Here is a 23,597-nt window from a genome sequence, read left to right as displayed (position 1 = left end):
CCCAGTGATGCCCTGGCCCCATAGAATGCCATTTCTGGGATAGCCTCTGGCCCAGTTTTTGGGAACACACTCTTGGGGGTGGGCAAGGGAGGGAAGAGAGGAGCCAGAACCTGTTCTTTGGAGAAAGAAGCAGGACAAGCTCTGCGCATGACCATCATGAGGAGGAGGAGGAGCCAGCAAAGCCCTAGACGGTTGCTAGGTGACTGAGGAGCAGTGGCTCCACCCCCATGGAGCAGAGGAGGGTGGGTGCATGACGTCAGGTGGAGCTGGTGCTGCGGCCACTGAGGCTGCCATCAGCCTAAGCTGGTGAACTGGGCCAGGCACCGCTCCGGTGCCTGCCAGAGCCTGGTGATCAAGCTGCACATCTACGGGGGCCTCTGTGTCAGAGCGGCGGCCGTTTGCAGGCTGGGAAGCTGCGGCACCGGGAAGCTGAGGCTGCATTGTTGGGATTTGATGCACTAATCTCCTGTCTCCGCCGCCTTTCCCTCTGTTCGGTCTCTTGCCCTCCCTCCCTTCCTCTGTCCTTCCTCTGTGTGTTTGTCTGTCCTCCTCTGTCCCTTCTCTTTCCCCTCCTTGCTTTCTTTGGTTTTCTGCAATGATGAGACAGGCACCGACAGCCCGAAAGGTACTCTTGCTTGCTCTCGTCCTGCTGCTGGGTTGCCAGGGCAATGGTGGCAGCAGGCTGCTGGGGTGGGGGTGGGGGCTGATTGACTTCATCTGTCTACCTGGTCAGGGGAGGCGGGTGAGGACGAAGGTGGGTTAGGGAGAGGCGTGTGTCACCACTATGCCCCACACCCTGGGCATTTGCTTACGGCTTTGCCTGCTTTTGGCTCTGCCTGTGTTCCAGGCCTTATACCCAGTGGCCTCACAGGCTTGGGCTTTAGGCAGCCTCTACTGCATACTGGATCTGGGAGGATTTCCTGTGGTAGAACCTAGGGAAGCAGGCCCAGGTATCTCAGTGCCTCTAGCAGGCCTGCCTGCCTCACCCAGCCTTTGCTAGAATACCTCTTAGTTCTCCCCGCATCCCCCAACCCCCAGGGTTTGTATCAGGGCACTTTACCAGGGTGGGATGGGAACCCTAGAATAGTTTTTGACCCACAGCTATGGAAGCTTAACCCAGGGTAGGAGGGGTGGGAATTGGTTTTCTTGGCCTCAGTGTATCCTGGAAGTAAGGCCCAAGCCAAATCTTACCTTGACTAGAGCAGTGAGATACTGGGTATTGGAGTTAATTGTCCGCTTACCATTTTGCAGTAACCTGAAGGGTTTCCAGATTTGATTTAGGGCTGTAGTTTTTCTGTGCTGCTGCCCACCCCCACCTCCTTTCCTACCGCTGGGTGGGGTTACTTTGCTGAGCTCTGGGCTTCTGCTAATGCAATATTCATGGTCCTGACACCTGAGCCCTCTTCCCTAGCGATCAGGACTGCTGCAGGATCTGATTCTGGGGAAGGGGGTTAGGGGGAGGGAGGACAGCAGCATTGCTCTGCCCTAGGGACCTGATTTCCCATTTCTGGGCTTAGATTACTTTTGTCACATGGGGTTTCTAGGGAGTTCTGTATAGAGTCTAGCACTTGAAGGAAGAGGCTGACCTGGGAAAGTCCTTGGGAGTGGTGGCTGGGCGGGGCCTCTGGCTCTGGACTGGAGTGGGAGAGATCGTTTGCAGGAGGACTGGTCTCTTGGGACCTTCTCACTAGCTGCTTCCTTGTTCTATGGCTCAGCCTAGACATGGACTTCTGGGATTGGGATTTCTGGGGTGTCTGAAGGGGTGAGGCCTGCAAGGATTAGACAAAAGTGGGAGCAGGAACCAAGGGGAACAGGAATTCTGGGTTCCTGAAGTAGGAACACAGTGATTCACTGAAGGGAGAAGGGGATGGGATTAGGGGGAGGGTGGCTAACTGTAGCCCCATTCCTGTTACTTCTTCTGCTCTCATTGCTGTCCCTTTTGCTCTCTGTCTTTCTGCCATTGCCCTTTCTTTCCTGACTACTTCTCTTCTGGCTCCTGTTGCCTGTCCAGACCACAACTCGGCGGCCCAAGGTGAGAAAACAGGCCCCTGTGTGAGCCACTGCTGAGTAAACACACACGTTTCAGGCATGTGCATGTATGAGGGCACGTGTATGAGCAAGTGAAAGTTGGTCATAGTGCATCCTGGGTTCTCTTCAGAGGAAAGGGGGGGATCGCGGTGCTGGCAGGTACCTCCTAGGGAAAATGGCTTTTGGCTTTTAGGAGGTTGTCTAAGTCAGTAGCTTCAATGCAAAAGAGAAATGAATGGGGTTGTAGTTAATCAAAGCAGGCTTTCTTGAACAAGGGAATTTTGACCTGTTTTGAGGGGAGGGATTGGAAGAAAGATGAAGAACTTGGCCATGTAAAATGTCAGCGGATAAGGAGGTGAGTGTGTCTGTGACAGGCTTTGGGTGGGGATTTCTGAGGATTGCACATGGTCTCTGAGTGTCAGCCCACTGGGAGACCTTGGGGCTCAGCACTTTGAGTATCTTGGCAGGCCTGTGTGCTCCAGGACTTGAATTTCAGGTCAGCTTCTCTGCCCACCTCCTCCCCTGCCCCACAGGGACCTGGGTAGTGTTGCCAGATCAGGGGAGATGACAGAAGGCTTGTTTCAAGGGGGAGTCTAGGGGTACAACTTTCACCTTGGCCCTTTTACCTGCAGGGTCCCCTGAAATAGACTGAGAGAGGGAGATTCAGCTTGACTCCCATAGAGGGTTTAGCAGGGGTAGAGAGCCTGGCGCCCCCACTTTTGGCCCTGCCTTCTCTGGAAATTACATTGTTCTTTTTCCCTCTAGGGGTGGAGGGCATAGACCTGGAGCAAGGATGGGACTGAGAGTATTATGAAGTTGCTAAAATGATCACAAGTGGGTCATAGACGGGGGTTCTAGGGAATAGTGGATTCTGCTCTTACGGGTAGTTCCAGAGCTAGGAGGAATGTGGAGTCAGTGTCAAGCAAGGAGCCTTATAATCTTATGATGTCTTTCTCTTATCTTTTCCTCCCTCTCTCTTCTGCCTCCCTCCTCCCCCTGTCCTTTGTCACTATCTCTCTCTGCCTCTCTGTATCGTTTTCCTTGTCCCCTTCATTCTTCTCTGTGCTCACTGTGCTTTGATACTCTCTTTCTGCTTTTTTCCTTCTCTGTCTCCTTCCCTTGCCATATTCTCATATTCTGTTTCTGTTCCTCTTACTACCGCATCCTCTGCTCTCTTTCTGGTCTGCCTCTACCCTCTCTGAATAGCCCACCCGCCCAGCCAGTACTGGGGTCGCTGGGGCCAGTAGCTCCCTGGGCCCCTCTGGCTCAGCGTCAGCAGGTGAGCTGAGCAGCAGTGAGCCCAGCACCCCGGCTCAGACTCCGCTGGCAGCACCCATCATCCCCACGCCGGCCCTCACCTCTCCTGGAGCAGTACCCCCGCTTCCTTCCCCCTCCAAGGTAAGGACTGGGGTAGGGATAAAGGAGAATCAAGATACCCAGAGGCTTGTGGCTACCTGCTGTGTCTTGAAAATTTCCTGGGGTTGGCAAAGACCCAGAACTTGGATCAGAAAGGGAGAGGACGTAGCCTATGGATATCTTGCCACTGACTGAGTCACCCTTTCTTTTCTTGCCATTATGCCATACTTTCCCCGTATATACTGTGCCACGGTTTCCTCTCAGATGTTCTTATGCCACTGACTTTTGGCCACCCTGGGGCTGGGTGGTGTTTGCACACTTTATTGTGTTCTTTGCACCAGCTCAGTGTTGGTGGAGAGGTGGGGTGGGCTGTGCACAGACCGTGAGGCCTCTCCTTTGCAGGAGGAGGAGGTACTAAGGGCTCAGGTGCGGGACCTGGAGGAAAAACTAGAGACCCTGAGACTGAAACGGGCAGAAGACAAAGCAAAGCTAAAAGAGCTGGAGAAACACAAAATCCAACTGGAGCAGGTGCAGGAATGGAAGAGCAAAATGCAGGAGCAGCAGGCCGACCTACAACGGCGCCTCAAGGAGGCGAGAAAGGTTTGACTCTGGATGAAGGGGGTGGCTGGGGTGGCCTGAGACCCAAGGAAGCATGCTGGAAACTAGACTGGAACTGGAGCCTGGAACACCCCGTGAGAAAGGGAGGCACGGGGCATCTCTGTGCTTGTACCCCCTCCCACCTCCACCTCTTCCTCAGGAAGCCAAGGAGGCCCTGGAGGCAAAGGAACGTTATATGGAGGAGATGGCTGATACTGCTGATGCCATTGAGATGGCCACTTTGGACAAGGAGATGGCTGAAGAGCGGGCTGAGTCCCTGCAGCAGGAGGTGGAGGCACTGAAGGAGCGAGTGGACGAGCTCACCACTGACTTAGAGATCCTCAAGGCTGAGATTGAAGAGAAGGGTAAGGGGCCCAGAGCTGCTGGGGGCCAAACGGTCGGGTGAGAATCATGTCTGAACGTGTTAATGGTCTTCTCCAGGCTCAGATGGCGCTGCATCCAGTTATCAGCTCAAGCAGCTTGAGGAGCAGAACGCCCGCCTGAAGGATGCCCTGGTGAGGTAGGGTCTTCAGTGCTTGGCTCTGATGCTCACTCTTCTGTCTCCAAATGCATTAGAGCACCCATCGCCAGAGACTCTGACATGTGCTTTCCTTTTCTATCTTCCTCATGTCCCTGCAGGATGCGAGATCTTTCTTCCTCAGAGAAGCAGGAGCATGTGAAGCTCCAGAAGCTCATGGAAAAGAAGAACCAAGAACTGGAAGTTGTGAGGCAGCAGCGGGAGCGTCTGCAGGAGGAGCTAAGCCAGGCAGAGAGCACCATTGATGAGCTCAAGGAGCAGGTCTGGGGAGCCTAGCCCCTCACCCAGAATCCCCCACCTGACTCTCCTATCAGTTGGTGCCTCTTCTTTCTAGGTGCCTTCCAGCAGCCCTTCTCCCCATCCTCCCCGTAACACAGGTGGATGCTGCTCTGGGTGCTGAGGAGATGGTGGAGATGCTGACAGATCGGAACCTGAATCTGGAAGAGAAAGTGCGCGAGTTGAGGGAGACTGTGGGAGACTTGGTAAGAGAAGAGCAGACCCCTGACATCTGACCCCAATGGTGGGTATTTGGAAGGGACCTGCTGAGAAAAAGATTGACATGTGACCGCTGGCCTTTTTTGAGCAGGGTGTGCGGTGAGGGACCCAGCCTGGGCTTGCTGCACTGACCCTGCCTTTTTTTTTTTTTTTTTCCAAGATGGCATCTCACTCTGTTGCCAGGCTGGAGGGCAGTGGCACAATAATCTTGGCTCACTGCAACCTCCACCTCCCAGGTTCAAGTGATTTTCCTGCCTCAGCCTCCCGAGTAGCTGGTACTACAGTCACACGCCACCACACCCAGCTAATTTTTGTATTTTTAGTAGAGATGGGGTTTCACCATGTTGGCCAGCATAATCTTGATCTCGACCTCATGATCAGCCCGCTTCGGCCTCCCAAAGTGCTGGGATTACAGGTGTGAGCCACCGCGCCCAGCCAACCCTGCCTTTCTTTTGCCCCAACTGTGGTGTGGTGTCCTAGGAAGCGATGAATGAGATGAACGATGAGCTGCAGGAGAATGCACGTGAGACAGAACTGGAGCTGCGGGAGCAGCTGGACATGGCGGGCGCACGGGTTCGTGAGGCCCAGAAGCGTGTGGAGGCAGCCCAGGAGACGGTTGCAGACTACCAGCAGACCATTAAGAAGTACCGCCAGCTGACCGCCCATCTTCAGGTGCATGCCTACTGCTTGCTGTCTGCCCACCATCACCCCAGGGCTTCCTTATGACCCAGGTATGCTTCATTGTCTCTCCTTCTAGGATGTGAATCGGGAACTGACAAACCAGCAGGAAGCATCTGTAGAGAGGCAACAGCAGCCACCTCCAGAGACCTTTGACTTCAAAATCAAGTTTGCTGAGACTAAGGCCCATGCCAAGGTCAGGAAAGTGGGTGGGTCTGAGGGAGCCCTGCCTGGGTTGAACTGGTATGGGGTTCTAGGCTTCAGATTCCTGGGAGAAGAGGTGCTTTGTGTAGTGGTTTGGAAGACTCTGGCCTGAGCTTACCCAGAAGCAAGGCATCTCCTGGAGCAAGGCATGGGAATTCTGGGGCTCTTTCAACTCTGGCTAAGAGTCTTCCTCCCTGTTCACCTCACAGGCAATTGAGATGGAATTGAGGCAGATGGAGGTGGCCCAGGCCAACCGACACATGTCCCTGCTGACAGCCTTCATGCCTGACAGCTTCCTTCGGCCAGGTGGGGACCATGACTGCGTTCTGGTGCTGCTACTCATGCCTCGTCTCATTTGCAAGGTACAGCCAATCAATCACATGTTCCACAGAAATCTAATGAACTTGCCATGAACCAGGCATTGAAGATGCTGAGTGAAGACAACAGAGTCTCTGCCCACAGAGAGTTTATGGTGTAGTGGAGGAACACAGCAAAGTCACTGATGAATATATATTACAAATGGTGTGCTTTCAAGAAGAGAGAGGTTCTGCGAGAGAGCACAATTGGAGATTTAGAGGCGAACAGGGTGTGACTGAGGGAATAACATTGTCTGAGGGCCACGAGCTGCCTGGGGGTTAACGTTGGGGGTGATTGGCAGGATAGCATTCTAGGTGGAGAGATAGCAGGAGTGGCAGCTTTAAGTCAGGAAGGATCCTTGGTTCCACCGGTCCCACTACCCTTTCATTTTCATATCCTGACTCCTCACAACCTCCAGTAATCACATCACTACCCTTTCCCCATGCGAGATTCCCCACCCAGGTAAGAGCTATTTCTGCTTTCTCTCCTGTGTGTGTCCATGCTCCCCACATAGTTAAGTTCTGAGTACTGTGTTCCTGAGTCTGTGTTCTCCATCCTCTGCTCTGAGGCCCAGGTTCCTGGTGTTTTTTCCCACAGGCAGAGCTAATCCGGAAGCAGGCCCAGGAGAAGTTTGAACTAAGTGAGAACTGTTCAGAGCGGCCTGGGCTGCGAGGAGCTGCTGGGGAACAACTCAGCTTTGCTGCTGGACTGGTGTACTCGCTGAGCCTGCTGCAGGCCACGCTACACCGCTATGAACAGTAAGTGACTCCTCACTCCCTCACCCCAGGGTCAGGGGTCCAGAATTGGCCGGAACTGAGATTGCCTGTCAGACTCTAGCCTCACAGCGCTCTTCTCTGGTCTCTAGTGCCCTCTCTCAGTGCAGTGTGGATGTGTATAAGAAAGTGGGCAGCCTCTACCCTGAGATGAGTGCCCATGAGCGTTCATTGGATTTCCTCATTGAACTGCTGCACAAGGATCAGCTGGATGAGACTGTCAATGTGGAGCCTCTCACCAAGGCCATCAAGTACTATCAGGTGTGGGGCGAGAATTTGGGCTTGGGGCAGGAGGCAGGGAAGCTTTCACTTGATGAGGGCTCTTACTAATATTATCAAGGTTGTATGTCCCATGCTCGCTGCTTGAGGCCTGGTTTGCTCTTAGATGATCTCTCCATATGATGCACCTGCTTGAGGGCTTTGGATTCTCTTGTACCTCCAGAGACCCATGATGACCAGGGCTCAAACTACAGTTTGGGAAGAACTCCCCACCCCCTCCAGGGCCTAAAAGTTGTCTGTTTCTTTTGTTATCTCTCTTCAGCATCTGTACAGCATCCACCTTGCCGAACAGCCTGAGGACTGTACTATGCAGCTGGCTGACCACATTAAGGTGAAGTGTCTGGGCCAGTGATTGAACCCCCGTGGAGATCAGCAATGGAGGGCGTCAGGTCGAGATCAGGCACCCAAGAAGTATCACATAAGACTAGGGCAGAGTTACCAAAGCCATATCAGGGAAACTAGAGGACTACTTATGTATGGGGGTCAGCAGAGGATGAGGACTTCTTAGAGATGTCGATAAGGCAGAAGGGCTCCTGCTGGGGGCTGATGATTGCATGCATCTGTCCTTACAGTTCACGCAAAGTGCTCTGGACTGCATGAGTGTGGAGGTAGGACGGCTGCGTGCCTTCTTGCAGGTGAGAACACATCTAGATCTCTGTGAGCTCCTCTTCTTTCTTAGTCCTCACTTCCTTACTCCCAGCCTTAATGCTAACTTGGTTCTCCATCCATTTTCTTTTTCCTGAGTAGGGTGGGCAGGAGGCTACAGATATTGCCCTTCTGCTCCGGGATCTGGAAACTTCGTGCAGTGACATCCGCCAGTTCTGCAAGAAGATCCGAAGGCGAATGCCAGGGACAGATGCTCCTGGGATCCCAGCTGCACTGGCCTTTGGACCACAGGTTTAGGGCTGCAACTGGGGAAGGAAGGAAACTGAGTAGAAACAGGAGGGGCATAGCACTTGAAGATCTGGATCTGGTTAGGGGACAAAAATGGTTTTGGGGTAACTGGAAACTGTGGTGCTGAACCCAGGGTTGACTCCTGACTCTGGCCCGTCACACAGGTATCTGACACGCTCCTAGACTGCAGGAAACACTTGACGTGGGTTGTGGCTGTGCTGCAGGAGGTGGCAGCTGCTGCTGCCCAGCTCATTGCCCCACTGGCGGAGAATGAGGGGCTACCTGTGGCTGCCCTGGAGGAACTGGCTTTCAAAGCAAGCGAGCAGGTGGGCCTGAATGGCTGGGCAGAAGGTGTAGGGAGAATCAGTGACCAGTGTGGGGCTTTCACTTCTGCCCTTGGCTCCTGCAGATCTATGGGACCCCTTCCAGCAGCCCCTATGAGTGTCTGCGCCAGTCCTGCAACATCCTCATCAGTACCATGAACAAGCTGGCCACAGCCATGCAGGAGGGGGAGTATGATGCAGAGCGGCCCCCCAGCAAGGTGGGTGGAGATTTCCTTGGAGAAGTTGCAGAGGCCTGTAGGAGTAAGACTTGCAGAGCTACTGCTAGTTGTGGGAGGACAGGGAGACAGGAGGAAGGCATCTGGAGAGCACCATCCTGCCTAGAAGGCAGGGTTTCCCTGTAACCGGATCTGTCTGAAAGGAGCACGTTGATGATCTCTTCTCTCCACCCTCACTTTCTCACCCGCCACCGACCATTCCTTAGCCTCCACCAGTTGAGTTGCGGGCTGCCGCCCTTCGTGCAGAGATCACAGATGCTGAAGGCCTGGGTTTGAAGCTCGAAGATCGAGAGACAGTTATTAAGGAGTTGAAGAAGTCACTCAAGATTAAGGTGAGGGTAGTGTAGGCTCAGGATCTGGGGGCCAGGAAGTTGGTAGGACCCTGGCAAGCAGTGAATGTTGGGGATCCGGGACTAAGACGGCTTGGGAGTTAAGGGGAGAAGTGGGGCCTGCAGTCAATGGGAGCTCTAGTGAACCCTCAGGGAGCCTCCTATCTCATGGTCTAGCCCCCAGTTTCCAGGGACTGTGGGGAGGATGTCAGGGATCTAGAAGTTCTGTCCTTGTCCAGGGAGAGGAGCTAAGTGAGGCCAATGTGCGGCTGAGCCTCCTGGAGAAGAAGTTGGACAGTGCTGCCAAGGATGCAGATGAGCGTATCGAGAAAGTCCAGACTCGGCTGGAGGAGACCCAGGCACTGCTGCGGAAGAAGGAGAAGTCAGGCACTTTCCCTGGGGCCTTGCTTCCTCTAATCCTCCCCACTGCTGGAGCTCTCTGCCTCCTAACCCATACCCCTACTCAGGTTCTCTTATAGTGAGACTCCCATTTTCTTTACCCACTGCCAACCTCATTGCAGCATCCCAGCCTCAGCCTGTGCTGCTCTGCCCTGGCTGCGCACTAGCATGGCTATTCCAAGGACCTCTCAGGACTGAATAGTCAAGGGGTGCTCTGGAGAAGGGACACTGCCAAAGCCCAGATTCTCTTTCACAGAGATTTTGAGGAGACAATGGATGCACTCCAGGCTGACATCGACCAGCTGGAGGCAGAGAAGACAGAACTAAAGCAGCGGCTGAACAGCCAGTCTAAGCGCACGATTGAGGGGCTCCGGAGCCCTCCTCCTTCAGGCATTGCTACTCTGGTCTCTGGCATTGCTGGTGGTGAGTACAGTGGAATAGGCAGCAGTAGCACAGAGGAGATTGTCCTCTCTCCTGTCCTTGGCCTCAGTTTGACCTCTGCCCCCCCCCCCCCCTTTACCCCCAGGATATTCAGCCAGGAATATGCTTGCACAGTTTCACTCCGTGCCAGTTTTCACCAAGTTTTCCCTTTCCCTGAAGATATGTGCTGAGTTCCTTTGGGCAAAGGAGGGCTTTACTAAATTGTTAATGAGGCTCAGAATAATGGTGACAGTTGGTCTCTAGTAGATGTCCTTTCTGGCTCTGTAATCTGACCTTTCTGCTCAGCCCTGTATCCCAGAGGGTTGTCAGCCATCAGCAGGCTGGGCTGACTCTCCTAGGGCATCCGGCCCTGCCCGATACCTGCTCTTGATTGCTTCTCTGCTTGGGCACTGTGTTTTCTCACTGAGTTCCTGGGGCTTCATTCTATGATGTGGCCATATCTTCCGCTGCTGAATTCTCCCAGTTTCACTTGGGGCTTGTGTTTTGACCTTTGCCTAGTCACTCAGTATAATCAGGGCTCCTCACCTAGCGTTTTTCTGGTTACCAGTTTCAGCCTCCCCAGTTTCCTGACTCAGGAGGTGGCTGCTGCTGTCTTTGTTCTCCTCTGCCCTATAGTTTTTGTTTGCCCTCCAGTTTCTCACTTACCCTCCAGAAGACAGGCTCTTTGCCCTGGAATTAAACCCTTAGGGCCTCCAGACTTTCCCAGCTGCTCCCGTGTCTTGTCAGCTGACCTTACCTACATAGAGTCTTCAACAAAGTCTCTGTCACTGACACCCCTTGATCTTGCGAGGTGACCAAGTACCTTCTTGACTTTAGGCTGTTGTGGTACAGACAGCTCTGTGTTCTTTGGAGAGAGTTTCCAGAATTACTACTTTGTGTTGTTTTTAGCACTCTTGAAACAAACATTAGCACTCTTTAAACAAACATGGTTCTGAATTTATGAAACTTCCCACCAAAAAAGAAGATATTTTGCCTCAGAGCAGTGGAGAATCCTGAGGAGCAAGGGAGTGTGTTTGCTTCCCCAACTTAAGCTTTGCTGCTGGTGAGCGCTAAGGGTGCAGACATATTGGGGTCTCTGGAGCATTCTCCATGCCCTTCTTGGAGATGGCGTCTGAGGCAGGGAGGCAGGAACAGCCTCGTGTTCCGAGTGCTTTGTGCAGTGCACACTCCCTTTGCTACTGTTCTTCAGACATACCCTGTCTTATGGCCTCACTCCTGTTTGGTGTCTTTCTTTCACACAAATCTGCTCGTCCACAAAGATAGGTGGCAGAGGGTCTTGTTAGAGAAAGTATGATGATTAGGAAAAGGGTTTTCCTGCAGGTTGTGTCCAGGATCCTCTGGTGTGTCCCCCTAACCCGCAAATCACCTAACTCCTCTCTCCTCTTTTCCTGCTCCCCCATGGGCTATCCTGAGCACAGAAGAACAACAGCGAGGTAGAGACCCACTCAGGCTGGGGGTTACCAGGGCTGGTGGGAAATGGAGCTAAGGGAGCAGGGTGAGGGGAGAGCCAGGACTGGAGGTGGGTAATGGGAGGATGCAGAAAGCGGGAAAGAGCAGGAATGGAGCCCAGTATTCAACCCTCTCCACTTGGGGCTGATGACATTTGTTGTGGTCCCCACAGGAGCCGTCCCTGGGCAGGCTCCAGGGTCTGTGCCAGGCCCAGGGCTGGTGAAGGACTCACCACTGCTGCTTCAGCAGATCTCTGCCATGAGGCTGCACATCTCCCAGCTCCAGCATGAGAATAACATTCTCAAGGTGAGGGAGCCACAGGGTGGACTGGGATGGGGGATGGAGCATATTCGCCCCATTGATGATAGATAGCAGGGGCCTCCTAGCACCTCTTACCACTACCCTTCTTTTTTCATCCACAGGGAGCCCAGATGAAGGCATCCTTGGCATCCCTGCCCCCTCTGCATGTTGCAAAGCTATCCCATGAGGGCTCTGGCAGTGAGTTACCAGCTGGAGCGCTGTATCGTAAGACCAGCCAGCTGCTGGAGACATTGAATCAGTTGAGCACACACACACACGTAGTAGACATCAGTCGCACCAGCACTGGTATGTACCTGCCAACCCCCAAGATGAATAAAACCACCCCCTCTACTTGGCCCAGGGATTTAGGCCCTGTTCAGGTGGTGCCCCTACCACAGAAGCTCTTCCCAGCAGTGTTCTTTGGCTTCACTGTTCAGTTTTCTTGATTCAACCGCTCTCTCTCAAGTACTTGTTCTGTTAGAGAATCTCATACCTGTACCCTTAACCCTTAATCCAGTACAACTGCCTGCCTGCGCCTTGGTGGGCCTCACCAGCTTTCTCTCCCCACAGCTATCAAGAGTCCGTCAGCCCAACTTATGGAGCAAGTGGCTCAGCTTAAGTCCCTGAGTGACACCATTGAGAAGCTCAAGGTCAGCTCAGACTTTGCCCTGCAGAGCTCACGTCACAGTGGAGCCAGGCACTTCTGGAGTTCCTCTGAGCCTGGCCCTATGCTAGACAGCAATTGGGGAGGAGGTGGAAGGGAAGGCAGGGTTCTTGCCTTGGAAGCTCACTGTCTCAGTGCAAACAGAAGAGAGATTCTCATAACAAAATGGATTAGCTAGGATAATCTTTAGCATGACTGGTTCAGGCTTTAGATTCCATCAGGGCTGAGATCATTGTGGGGTAGAATGGTTGGGCGTGGCTTCCCAAGGGCGGTAGAATGTGAGTTGGACCTTACAGGATGAGGACTTGTAAAGTAAGGAGGAGTGTTGGGGAGGGGGGATGGGGTTGGAGATGAGAGCAAAAGTATGGTGATATAGAGGACTAAGTTCCTGCCCCCTTGGTATTAGTGTCTCTGTGAAACCAGGCGGTCTTGTGCTAGCCTGTGGGGGTCCCCTAAATGAACCCTTGTCTTTCTCACCCCTTCCCTAGGATGAGGTCCTCAAGGAGACAGTATCTCAGCGCCCTGGAGCCACAGTACCCACTGACTTTGCCACCTTCCCTTCATCAGCCTTCCTCAGGGTGAGGGGGAGATGGGGTGGAGGACGGGACAATGTGGAGAAGCTCAGGTGGGCCCCCCTCTCCTCCAGAATTGGAAGAGGCCTTTGGAGTCTCAGGTCTAACAACTGCATACCTTGGGTTATCTGGCCAAATCTTACTTACACGTAACTCAGAAGTGCTTATGATGCTTTGAAATTCCAATATTTTAGCACCTAAACACTTTTGTGTGACTTTTGACACCAGGAGAGGCTCAAAACTCCCTTGTCAGATTATGTATCCCCATTCTGATTTGAAAAATGTGGTCACCAAAGCCCAGGATCTCAGAAGCCCCAGCCACCTAGGAGCTGCCTTGGTCTCAGTGCTCAGGGACCCCTTCAGTGGCCTACAGCTCAAGTGAGCCACTGACCTGGAGTCTTTTTCTCCTCATCAACCACCAGGCCAAGGAGGAGCAGCAGGATGACACAGTCTACATGGGCAAAGTGACCTTCTCCTGTGCGGCTGGTCTTGGACAGCGACACCGGCTGGTGCTGACCCAAGAGCAATTGCACCAGCTTCACAGTCGCCTCATCTCCTAAGCACTCCTTTCCCCTGCTGTCCCCTTCGACCCTCAGCCCTCTGGTGCCGCTCTGCCAGATGCACAGCCACCTCAGCCAGCCCCCAGGTAGAAACATGTGGGTTAGGCTCTTCCTGCCCCATTCAGCTTCAATCCCACCCTTTCAGCATCCTGCCCCTTCACCTTGACCTGGGTTCCCCCACTCCCATTCCCTGGCCTCTGCCATAATTTGCTGTTCAATTGCTCCCTCCTTCCTGAGGGGCCTCAGGGCATGTGGGGGGTAGGCTGAGACCCCACCACCAAAGGTTGAGTGAGGTCCTCTTGATTGAGGGCTTCACCCCTTGATTAAAGCAACTTCTGCTTCAGTGGTTCCTGTGTGGTGTTGAGAATGGGACTTGGGCCATTCAGCTCAGAGCAGGAAGGGAGGAGAAGCGATGCTGAGGAAGCTTTGGCTGTATCAAATTTGAGGGCTCCTCTCGTAGTGACCAGCAGAATGCTGTTTCTTTTTTTTTTTTTTTTTTGAGACGGAGTCTGGCTCTGTCACCCAGGCTGGAGTGCAGTGGCCGGATCTCAGCTCACTGCAAGCTCCGCCTCCCGGGTTTACGCCATTCTCTCGCCTCAGCCTCCCGAGTAGCTGGGACTACAGGCGCCCGCCATCTCGCCCGGCTAATTTTTTGTATTTTTTTAGTAGAGACGGGGTTTCACCGTGTTAGCCAGGATGGTCTCGATCTCCTGACCTCGTGATCCGCCCGTCTCGGCCTCCCAAAGTGCTGGGATTACAGGCTTGAGCCACCACGCCCGGCCCAGAATGCTGTTTCTAAAATTCATGTGCAGTAAGTTACTCTAAGCAAGGAGGAACGGGCTAGACTTAGTACTAGGTACCTAAGTTCATTTATGGAGTTAGGAGGGCTGGGAGGGTGTAGCCTCTGCCAACCCTGCCTCTGCTTCGTGTAGCTTCCACTGCTCTTTATTCCAGTTTTTGGAGCCAGAGTAATGATATGATCACCACCCCAGCCAATTTTCTGATGCACTGGCCAGAGTCTTCCCATAAGACCTGGGGCCTCTCAGAGGGAATATTTACTAAATAAGGGGAAACTAAAGTGGCATACTAGTAAAAGATAGAAGGTACAAAAGCTACTCCCAACCCCACTACAAATTAGAATCACCTGGGGAGTTTCTTTTAAAATGTAACAGATTTCTGGTTCTTGACCCAGACCTGCTGAAAACACTTCCAGAGTTGGGACTCAATAGGCTGGTAAACAGCACCCCAGCATTGTAGATATTAGCCCCAGTTTAGATTAGTTGGCTAGCTCCTTTATACTCTCTTTTTTCCCCACTTGGGGAGAGAAGTCCAGTCCAGACTCCTAAAAGGCTCTGATCTAGATGCAGAAAGAGACCCTTGGCCCTGCAGAGTGCCAGGCCTGAATTAGGCCAGACCCTTTGCTTGTGTGCTTTCTGTCTCGAAGGGAAGGGCAAACAGGAGGGCGGTTACTCCAAGGTGGGCGTCCAGGGGCCGTATTCTCAACGAATATACTGTCTGGGAGGTCAGCGGGTTATGGTATTTGAATGCCTGCTCTGTACCTTGGCTCTTCTCACCTGGGATTCTGAGAGAAAATGATTTGATCACCTTTCCTCAATACTCTCAATGATGGTACACAACCAGTATCATTCTAGATGCATAGGATATGCTGCATTACATAATGAAGGATTAATTCTCACAGAAGTGGTTGAGAAGGGTTATTGTGTCTTGAACCAGAGAATCTTCACCTCACGTCTCCAAATTGGGCTCTGCTAGAGCTAAGGAAATCACAGACCACACTGTCCTTTCCTTGGGATTGGATTCTACCCAAGCTGCTGACCTACCTTCTGATTGGTGTGGTTAGGACACTGAGGCCAAGCAACTTCTGGTGGCACTTTGAAAGGAGAACAGGGCTTTTTGTTCCATCCTTTTCCCTTGGTGGTGGTTTCTCACTACTTAAACTACTGCTCTCTTGAATGCCGAATTCATTCACCCAATTATTTGTTGGCTGTCTCCCCGTGAGTGCCCCCACAGGTATCTAAGAGTCAGCGTGTCCAAAACTGAAATCATCTCTTCTGGTCCTACATGTGACAAGCCACAAACCTGGATATCCTTGACTCCTTCTTTGATCTCCTTAGCTAATTTAGTTATCCAGTCCTGTTCAGTTTGTCCTTCATTACTGTCTCTCAAATTTGTCCACTTTTTTACATCCACGAGCTTTGTCTATAAATAACTTCTTGCCCTGGGCACTTCAGCAGTTTTTAAACTGGTTACCCTACCTCCATTGCCTCTCTTCAACCAGTTCTACACACTGATATGAGGGACCTTTCCAAAATGCATACTGGGCCAGTTTAAATGTCATTACCCAGTTTAAATCCTGAAATGATTTCTTCAACTAGATTTAAAATTTACATAAGATCTGAAATGGTTCCTCTATGTGTCTAGATTTTAAAATTTAAATTCACTAGAATGGCCCAAGAGACCATCAATGATTTGGGTCCTGTCCACCTCTCCAGCCTCTCCCCACATGCCAGGTGGTTCAGCTTTAGTGAACTCCTGCAGTTTCCTTGCCACCCTGTGCTCTCTCAGGCCTTTTCCCACCACCCAGAATGCCATCTATCTCCTTCCCTCCACTGCACCTTTCTGCCCCCGCCCCATCCCCATTCCTCAGCTGACATCCTGTCAATTTATTAAGATAGCTCTGGCATTGCCACCTCAGTAAATCTCCAATCCCTGTGACCTGTTAGGTGCTGCTCTTCTGGAGGCAGCAAAAGATAATAGACCTTTTTTTCAGGTGTGCTTGGATTTAGTTGCTTTGTGACTTTGGCAAGGTTTCTGATCTCTGATCTGTTTTCTTACCTGCAGAATGGAAAAATTATATCTTACAGGGTTGTTACGAAGGTGAAATGAGATAGTGCATGCAAGCATCAAGCACTGTGCTGGCACACAGTAGGCTTGCTTCTCTTCTCTAGTACGTGCTCCTACTACGCTACTTTATGCCAGTAAGCATCTGTTTCTATTTTAAGTGTAGTTAACTCCTCTCCCAATTTAGACAGGAGTTCCTTTAGGGTGTCTTCCATCTCTGTATCCCATCAAATACAAGTAAAGGGCACGTATTTGAGGAGGAGGAAGATGAGGTGTTTTGTTTTTGTTTTTGTTTTGTTTTGTTTTTGGGACAGAGTCTTACTCTGTTGCCCAGGCTGGAGTGCAGTGGCACGATCTTGGCTCACTGCAATCTCCATCTCCCGGGTTCAAGGGATTCTCCTGCCTCAGTCTCCTGAGTAGTTGGGATTACAGACATCTGCCACCATGCCCAGCTAATGTTTGTATTTTTAGTAGAGAGAGGGTTTCACCATGTTGGCCAGGCTGGTCTCGAACTCCTGACCTCAAGGAATCCACCCACCTCGGCCTCCCAAAGTGCTGTGATTATGGGCATGAGCCACTGTGCCTAGCCAGAAGATGAGTTTTATTTTGGACATGAGTTTGAGGTGCCTGTGAGAATGTACAAGCAGAGATGTCCATTTGGCAGTTGGAACCTGCTGGGTCTGGAGCTCAGCAGAAATGTCCAGATTGAAGATAAAGTCTGGGGAGTGAGTTGGGAGCGTGTCAATGGTGGTCAAAGGCATGGTTTGTGTGAGGTTACTGTCTGTATTCAAGTTACTAAGAAAATGGAATCTTAGGCAAAGCTAGTGGTTAGCACTTTATTGGAGGGTGAAGTCTCAGAGCAGTGAGAGTGAGGGAAAGGAGGAAAAGAAAATCAAAGGTTAGTGTTAGTGAGTTGGCTCCTGCCTCACAAAGACAGCTGGTCACTTTCCCATGTTGGATGTCTCTGGATAGGCTACACAGAAACACCATGACTGGCTGGAACATTGTATTTGGATTGATGGAGGGATGGAGGGGAAATTCACCTGCTCTGCTTCCTGCCCATGCTTTACTGCCCAAAGTTTGCCATGGAGCCAGTGTTAGCTCCCCACTGTCTTGCTGGGATGATATTTCTTGGCCACTGGGAAAGCCAGATCCCATGCCTTGTGGCATGGCATTTAATCTAAGTCCTGCAATGGCAAGGGGAACAGAATGTGGTCACCGGCCTGTGGGAGTTGGTCAGCACACAGCAAGCAGCTGGAGACCTGGGAGTCAGGTGAGGCTGAGAGAATCTGAAGCAGCAAGTTACCTCAAGAGAGTATACAGAGGGAAGGGAAGATAGAACTCTGGGAAGCCCTGAGAGTTAAAGAGCCTGCAGCCTGAAGGGGCATCCACTGCAAGCAGAGGGCCCCCGTAGAAAGCATTGTCACAGAGCTAAGAGAGGAGAGAGATTGAGCAACTCAGAGGGCAATCAAGTTCTGGGAAGTGGCCATTGTGATTCAGAGATGCCTGATGAGCTGGCCAGAGCAGTCTCCATGGAATAGAGGAAACAAACTGGGTTGTGGTGGCTAGAAAGGGGAGACAGCAGCTCATGCTCACTGTGTGCCCTGGGTGGCATCCATTCATGGGGATTGTGGAGAATGGATAGCCAGGCAGATGACCAGGGAATGATTTCTGGAAACTCGGATGTGATGGTAGCGGAGAGGCCTGGCGAGGTGCTCTGTGTACCAAGGATGGAGCATAGCATAGTAACAGCCACCTTTGATTCATCCAAAGCCAGAAATGCCAGTGTGACAGAACCAAGCAGACTGGCTGGCAGTTGGCAGGGACAGGATATGAACATTCTCAACTCTGTTCCCTGGGAGCTTCTCTCTTTTGGTGGGTTTTGGGAAGTTTCCTAGGGTTAACGTTACCTGCCTTAGCATGGAGGCACCTTTGTGAAATAAGAATAGGGCTTATATCCCATCTCTTCACTATTGAGCTGTCTGAATGTGGGGAAGGTGCTTAACCTTTCAACTTCAGTTTCTCTATTTGTAATAGGCCAATAGCACCTTCCTCAGGTGATATTCTTAGGTAATCTTCAGGGAGAAAATTAAATGACATAGCATGCTTGATACAGATGCTTAAAAAAGGATACCTGGGAGAGGCTGATACTAAACAAATGAAAAGGAAACAAAATAGAAGCAGTCACATTCCCAAGACGTACACTTGTGACACACATAACCATCTTTTGAGCCCCAAAGGATAGGTAGCCATGGCCAAGTGCGGTGGCTCACGCCTGTAATCCCAGCACTTTGGGAGGCCGAGGTGGGCGGATCATGAGGTCAAGAGATCAAGACCATCCTGGCCAACATGGTGAAACTGCGTCTCTACTAAAAATACAAAAATTAGCTGGGCGTTGTGGCACATGCCTGTAGTCCCAGCTACTTGGGAGGCTGAGGCAGGAGAATCACTTGAACCCCAGGAGGCGGAGGTTGCAGTGAGCCGAGATCGCACCACTGCACTCCAGTATGGCGACTGAGTGAGACTCTGCCTCAAAAAAAAAAAAAAGGAAAAGAAGTATAGGTAGCCCTTTGTGCCCCAGCTTTCAGCTTGTTTCTGTGGGTGGCTACTGTCTTATTTTCTACCATCCAGGCACTGTTTCCTCCTCGTTTTAGCAGGCCAAGGCTGAGAAGGAGAGTCTAAACATGGTGTCACCTCTCTCACTCCACTCCCACAATTTGAATTCACCTGCTTGGTTCACATTTTCAGTGCTCTACCTCAGTGGGGAGCAGGGGTGGGGCAATGCAAAGACCCAAATCTGCTGCTGGGTAATCCTAGGGAATGTACAAGGCCCCAGAGCTGAGTCTACCCTACACAGCCATGAGGCAAAAAGTGAATTAGGAACAGGTATGCTCTATAGCCTCCGTACTGTGGAAGTTTTATAGCACAGATGACCTTGGACCCTGTCAAGTAGGCCCAGGGCACCTGGAAAACACTTAAGTCTGAGGGTGAGTGGTCCCTCCTGCTTCTCTGTGGTTATTGTTTCATGTAGCCAGCTCTTCTATGTGTATGGGTAGCATGACCATTCACCTAGCCTCCCTCCATCTCTATTATCTGTGCCACCCGAAACAGGTATCGCTACTCCCAGGGACAGAGGTCCTCAGAGGGGCAGCCTGGGGCGTTTGGCCTACATTCCTTTTCCAAAGACTGGGGAGTTTGGATGTGGGAATTGGATTCTTCTTGCTCAAATAACGGGTGCCAGAGTAAATAGATGTCTCTCACCCTGTGTTTTGTTACTTTTTATTATGGAAAATTTTAACATACAAATGAGAGGAGGTGTCATGACTTACATGTACAATATATGTTCATTTCATGGTTCATCTTGTTTCGTCTATATCCCCTTTCCCATCTACTCCCAGAATGTTTTGAAGCAGATCTCAGACATTACCTTATTATTTCATCCAAAAGTCTTTTAGTATACCTAAAAGATACAGCTCTTCAAAAAAGAAAACTACAATACCGTTATCACACCTGAAAAGTTAATTCATCAACTATCCAGCATTCAAGTTATCCTGGTTGTCTTATAAACATTTCATTTTGTTTTACAGTATGTTTATTTGGATGAGATTTAAGACAAAGACAATACACTACAAATAGATGTCTTTTGAGTCTGCTTCCCCTTATTTTCTCATTATTGTACTAATACAGTGTTTGCTTTGTATGCATTCTTCTTAAGCTTCATTTTCAATGTGTCAGCAATTCAAATACATAACATTATCACCTTGATAATACAAATAACACAATATGGAGGAAGATTGAGAACATAGGCTCCCAGAACTTAGTCACTGGGATTATAGAGATTTTCCTTTTAGTATTTTCTGTTTAAATTTAAAGGTGTCCTGCCATGACTGTGCAAGAATAGAGCTGTCTAGAATGGGAGTGCAATGGAAAAAAAAAATGGACTCAAAATTAGGAAAACATGAAAAGACATAAGTCAAGGAGAGAGAATATATTTTGAAACTAAATAGAATTTCCTGGCCGGGTGTGGTGGCTCATGCCTGTAATCCCAACCCTTTGGAAGGCCGAGGTGGGTGGATCACGAGGTCAGGAGTTCAAGACCAGCCTGACCAACATGGTGAAACCCCGTCTCTACTAAAAATGCAAAAATTAGCCAGGCACGGTGGTGCACACCTGTAGTCCCAGCTACTCAGGAGGCTGAGGCAGGATAATCGCTTGAACCCAGAAGGTGGAGGTTGCAGTGAGCCGAGATCATACCACTGCACTCCAGCCTGGGTGACAGAGCAGACTCCATCTCAAAAACAACAACAACAACAACAAACTATTTCCTTTATTCAGAGTGTAAGCATCCAAACAGGTGCTAAAGAGAGAAGTTGTATCTTATTTCTTCCTCAGATTGCCCTTATCAAACCAAATAGGTAATGCCCATTGACCTAGAAAAGGGAGCTCTCTTCAAGCAGTGTATAAGAAAAAGCAGGGCGGAGGGAAAGTAGTGAGAGGGTCACTTGCTTTGAGGTACTCCAGGTCAGGGGTCTCCAGTCCCTGAGCTGTGGACTGGTACTGGGTCCATGGCCTGTTAGGAACCTGGCCGCACAGCAGGAGGTGAACAACGGGCAAGGGAGCATTACCGCCTGAGCTCTGACTCCTGTCAGATCAGCAGCGGCATTAGATTCTCATAGAAGTGTGAACCCTATTGTGAACTGCATATGCAAGGGATCTTGTGGGCTCCTTATGAGGATCTAACTAATACCTGGTGGTCTGAGGTAGAACAGTTTCATCTCAAAACCATCCTCCCCCTCCTCCCCATTCCATGGAAAAATTGTCTTCCATGATCGGTCCCTGGTGCCAAAAAGGTTGGGGACCACTGCTCTAGGTGATGGATATCAAAGCCTTCACCTTGAGAAACCTGTCAAATGGCTGAAGCTGTGACTCTCTATCATTACAAATGATGAAAGATGTAGCAGATTTTTACTGAGGTGCTAATGGATTGAAAAAAACTGTCTATGAAAGGGGGCCAGACAGATACCCAGGCAGCAAGGCAACATGGGTACTGAGTGAGAGTTAAGTGCTTGCAACCTCTCTGCTCCACAAATCAGGTTAAATTCTAAACTTTTTAATTTTAGATTAAATAATGGGGCAAATACAAAGCAAAGCCTTCCATCAGTTGCAGCAGCTGGATGGAGAAAATAAACACTTCTAGAATATAACTTAGAACATCCCCTTGAACTCCCATCATCTAAACCACACCCACTGGCTGAAGATGTTGCACTTTTTGACCAAAAAATGGAGGTGCTACCAACACAACCTTTGTATCATAGGAAGAGACATGTAAACACACGAGGGCGATGGAGCTGCACTCAGCACTGGATGTGGTGAAGAAGGGTATATAAGAGATCTTTCTCCATACCCATCGAAATTTGGGATCTATAAACACTGGAGGTAAGTCTATCCATTTTCAGAGAATTGGCTTAGTGGAGTGGAAAGTAGCAAGGGTTTTTTTTTGTTTTGTTTTTTTGTCCCCTGAAATTGCTAAATAGGACTTCACAAAGGGTACATGAGAACCATGAGATGACTGAAATAAGTTATGGAATTTAAAAGGTGGAGAAAGATTTTACAATATTGGGGTCTTTTCCCCATAGTCAGCCGCAGGTATGGTAAGACCCATTAGTTCCTGGCTTGTTAGTGAGTAGGAGATGGCAGACACTCTTGGCTGCGCAGCAAGTGACTGCAAAGGGGACTGACATAAAACAACTTGAATATAATGGGGAAGCTAAGTAAAAGGTTGTTTAGTAATTGTAGTTCTGGGAAGGGAAGGGGTTTCTAGCCTCCTAAAGATTCCTGCTCCCAAGGTCATTTTATTTCTGTTTAATTTTTCATACATCATTCCTGGTATCAATAGGTTAAGAAAGTAGAATTTTCCCAAGTATTGATTTATTGATAATGTTTATAAGTGGCACACAAAACTTTCCATTTCACAAACTAACATTCATTGATCCCTTAAATGCAAGTTCAATCCTTATAAGCTAAGTGCAGGGATGATTTCATGTAACATAGCTAAATGCACACAAAATCTGTATATTCTGAACTACAAAAGTGGTTTCCATAGCCACATATGGTTTTAGACAAGGATGCATTTTCATAATGAATAGTACTAACAAATATGTTAATCAAGCAATACTTGTTTAATACCAAATGCTTGTTCTGTCACCAACTTTTTTTTTTTTTTTTTTTTTTTTTTTTGAGGCGGAGTCTCGCTCTGTCGCCCGGACTGGAGTGCAGTGGCCAGATCTCAGCTCACTGCAAGCTCCGCCTCCCGGGTTTCCGCCATTCTCCTGCCTCAGCCTCCCGAGTAGCTGGGACTACAGGCGCCCGCCACCTCGCCCGGCTAGTTTTTGTATTTTTAGTAGAGACGGGGTTTCACCGTATTAGCCAGGATGGTCTCGATCTCCCGACCTTGTGATCCGCCCGTCTCGGCCTCCCAAAGTGCTGGGATTACAGGCTTGAGCCACCGCGCCCGGCCCTGTCACCAACTTTTAAAGCAACACCATTCCAACTACTACTAAAATCATTTATTTTTAGAAGCTTTAATCTGATCTGTGAAAATAAATTCTCCAAAAGCTTGACAAATAGTATGGATAAACCTCAAAGCTTTTAAATTTAAAAAGCCTACCAAAGGCTGGGCACAATGGCTCATGCCTGTAATCCCAGCACTTTGGGAGACCAAGGCAGGCAGCTCACTTGAGTCAAGGAGTTTGAGACAAGACCAACCTGGGCAACATGATGAAACCCCATCTCTACAAAAAAAAATACAAAAATTACCTGGGTGTGCTGGGATGCGCCTGTAGTCCCAGCTACTTGAGAGGCTGAGGCGGGAGAATTGCTTGAGCCCAGGCAGTGGAGGTTGCAGTGAGCTGAGATCCCACCACTGCACTCCAGCTTGGGTGACAGAATGAGACTCTGTTTCAAAAAATAAAAATAAAAAGCCTTCCAACATTGAAACCTTCACGTGAAACTTAGTTTCTACAAAAAATCACTTGCTATCAGAAGAAAAGAATATTAAATTACCTTTTAATACAAACATTATTAAAATAGACTTTTCCTGTATCTACTTAAGGGAAACATAAAACAGCTCACAATCTTTAATAATTTGTCTGATATTGTCTAGAAACTAAAGACTACATGATACAGCTGTGTCTCAGCTATGGTGAGTCAGAGGTACCATTTGGACTGCATATATTAAAACAGCTGTAGTGTAGCTTACAGTGG

General features: G+C 50.0%; 2 protein-coding genes across 13 annotated transcripts in view; both read left to right on the top strand.

Moving 5' to 3' along the window:
• The window catches only part of DCTN1 (dynactin subunit 1), a 31,322-nt gene extending 17,504 nt beyond the window's left edge, over window positions 1–13,818 (top strand). For 3 of the 12 annotated variants that reach the window (XM_033175153.1, XM_033175158.1, XM_033175160.1), the window contains 27 exons: window positions 608–625; window positions 2,012–2,032; window positions 3,235–3,426; window positions 3,787–3,984; window positions 4,142–4,346; window positions 4,423–4,501; window positions 4,621–4,780; window positions 4,897–5,001; window positions 5,495–5,686; window positions 5,772–5,888; window positions 6,106–6,258; window positions 6,851–7,011; window positions 7,119–7,287; window positions 7,568–7,636; window positions 7,878–7,940; window positions 8,053–8,202; window positions 8,364–8,525; window positions 8,609–8,740; window positions 8,965–9,090; window positions 9,327–9,469; window positions 9,743–9,909; window positions 11,346–11,360; window positions 11,549–11,682; window positions 11,799–11,982; window positions 12,247–12,326; window positions 12,829–12,918; window positions 13,335–13,812. In XM_033175153.1, the coding sequence (XP_033031044.1) occupies window positions 608–625; window positions 2,012–2,032; window positions 3,235–3,426; window positions 3,787–3,984; window positions 4,142–4,346; window positions 4,423–4,501; window positions 4,621–4,780; window positions 4,897–5,001; window positions 5,495–5,686; window positions 5,772–5,888; window positions 6,106–6,258; window positions 6,851–7,011; window positions 7,119–7,287; window positions 7,568–7,636; window positions 7,878–7,940; window positions 8,053–8,202; window positions 8,364–8,525; window positions 8,609–8,740; window positions 8,965–9,090; window positions 9,327–9,469; window positions 9,743–9,909; window positions 11,346–11,360; window positions 11,549–11,682; window positions 11,799–11,982; window positions 12,247–12,326; window positions 12,829–12,918; window positions 13,335–13,472 (3,423 nt within the window). In that variant the 3' untranslated portion in view covers window positions 13,473–13,812. Of the gene's footprint in view, window positions 1–595; window positions 626–2,011; window positions 2,033–3,234; window positions 3,427–3,786; window positions 3,985–4,141; window positions 4,347–4,422; window positions 4,502–4,620; window positions 4,781–4,896; window positions 5,002–5,494; window positions 5,687–5,771; window positions 5,889–6,105; window positions 6,259–6,850; window positions 7,012–7,118; window positions 7,288–7,567; window positions 7,637–7,877; window positions 7,941–8,052; window positions 8,203–8,363; window positions 8,526–8,608; window positions 8,741–8,964; window positions 9,091–9,326; window positions 9,470–9,742; window positions 9,910–11,345; window positions 11,361–11,548; window positions 11,683–11,798; window positions 11,983–12,246; window positions 12,327–12,828; window positions 12,919–13,334 lie in introns of those variants that run through there. The other 9 variants (XM_033175155.1, XM_033175163.1, XM_033175151.1 and 6 more) reach the window with 8 other exon arrangements.
• Window positions 13,819–20,633: 6,815 nt separating this feature from the next.
• The window catches only part of SLC4A5 (solute carrier family 4 member 5), a 140,714-nt gene continuing 137,750 nt past the window's right edge, over window positions 20,634–23,597 (top strand). Inside the window, exon 1 of the mRNA XM_033175145.1 lies at window positions 20,634–21,770. The gene's annotated coding sequence lies outside the window, so the exon portion shown is untranslated. The remainder of the gene's footprint in view (window positions 21,771–23,597) is intronic.

This window comes from Trachypithecus francoisi, unplaced genomic scaffold (genome assembly GCF_009764315.1).
Source record: "Trachypithecus francoisi isolate TF-2019V2 unplaced genomic scaffold, Tfra_2.0 Lachesis_group17, whole genome shotgun sequence".
NCBI lineage: Eukaryota > Metazoa > Chordata > Mammalia > Primates > Cercopithecidae > Trachypithecus > Trachypithecus francoisi.
The sequence above is the reverse complement of the archived record's forward strand: the minus strand, read 5'-3'. Positions and strand labels throughout refer to the sequence as shown.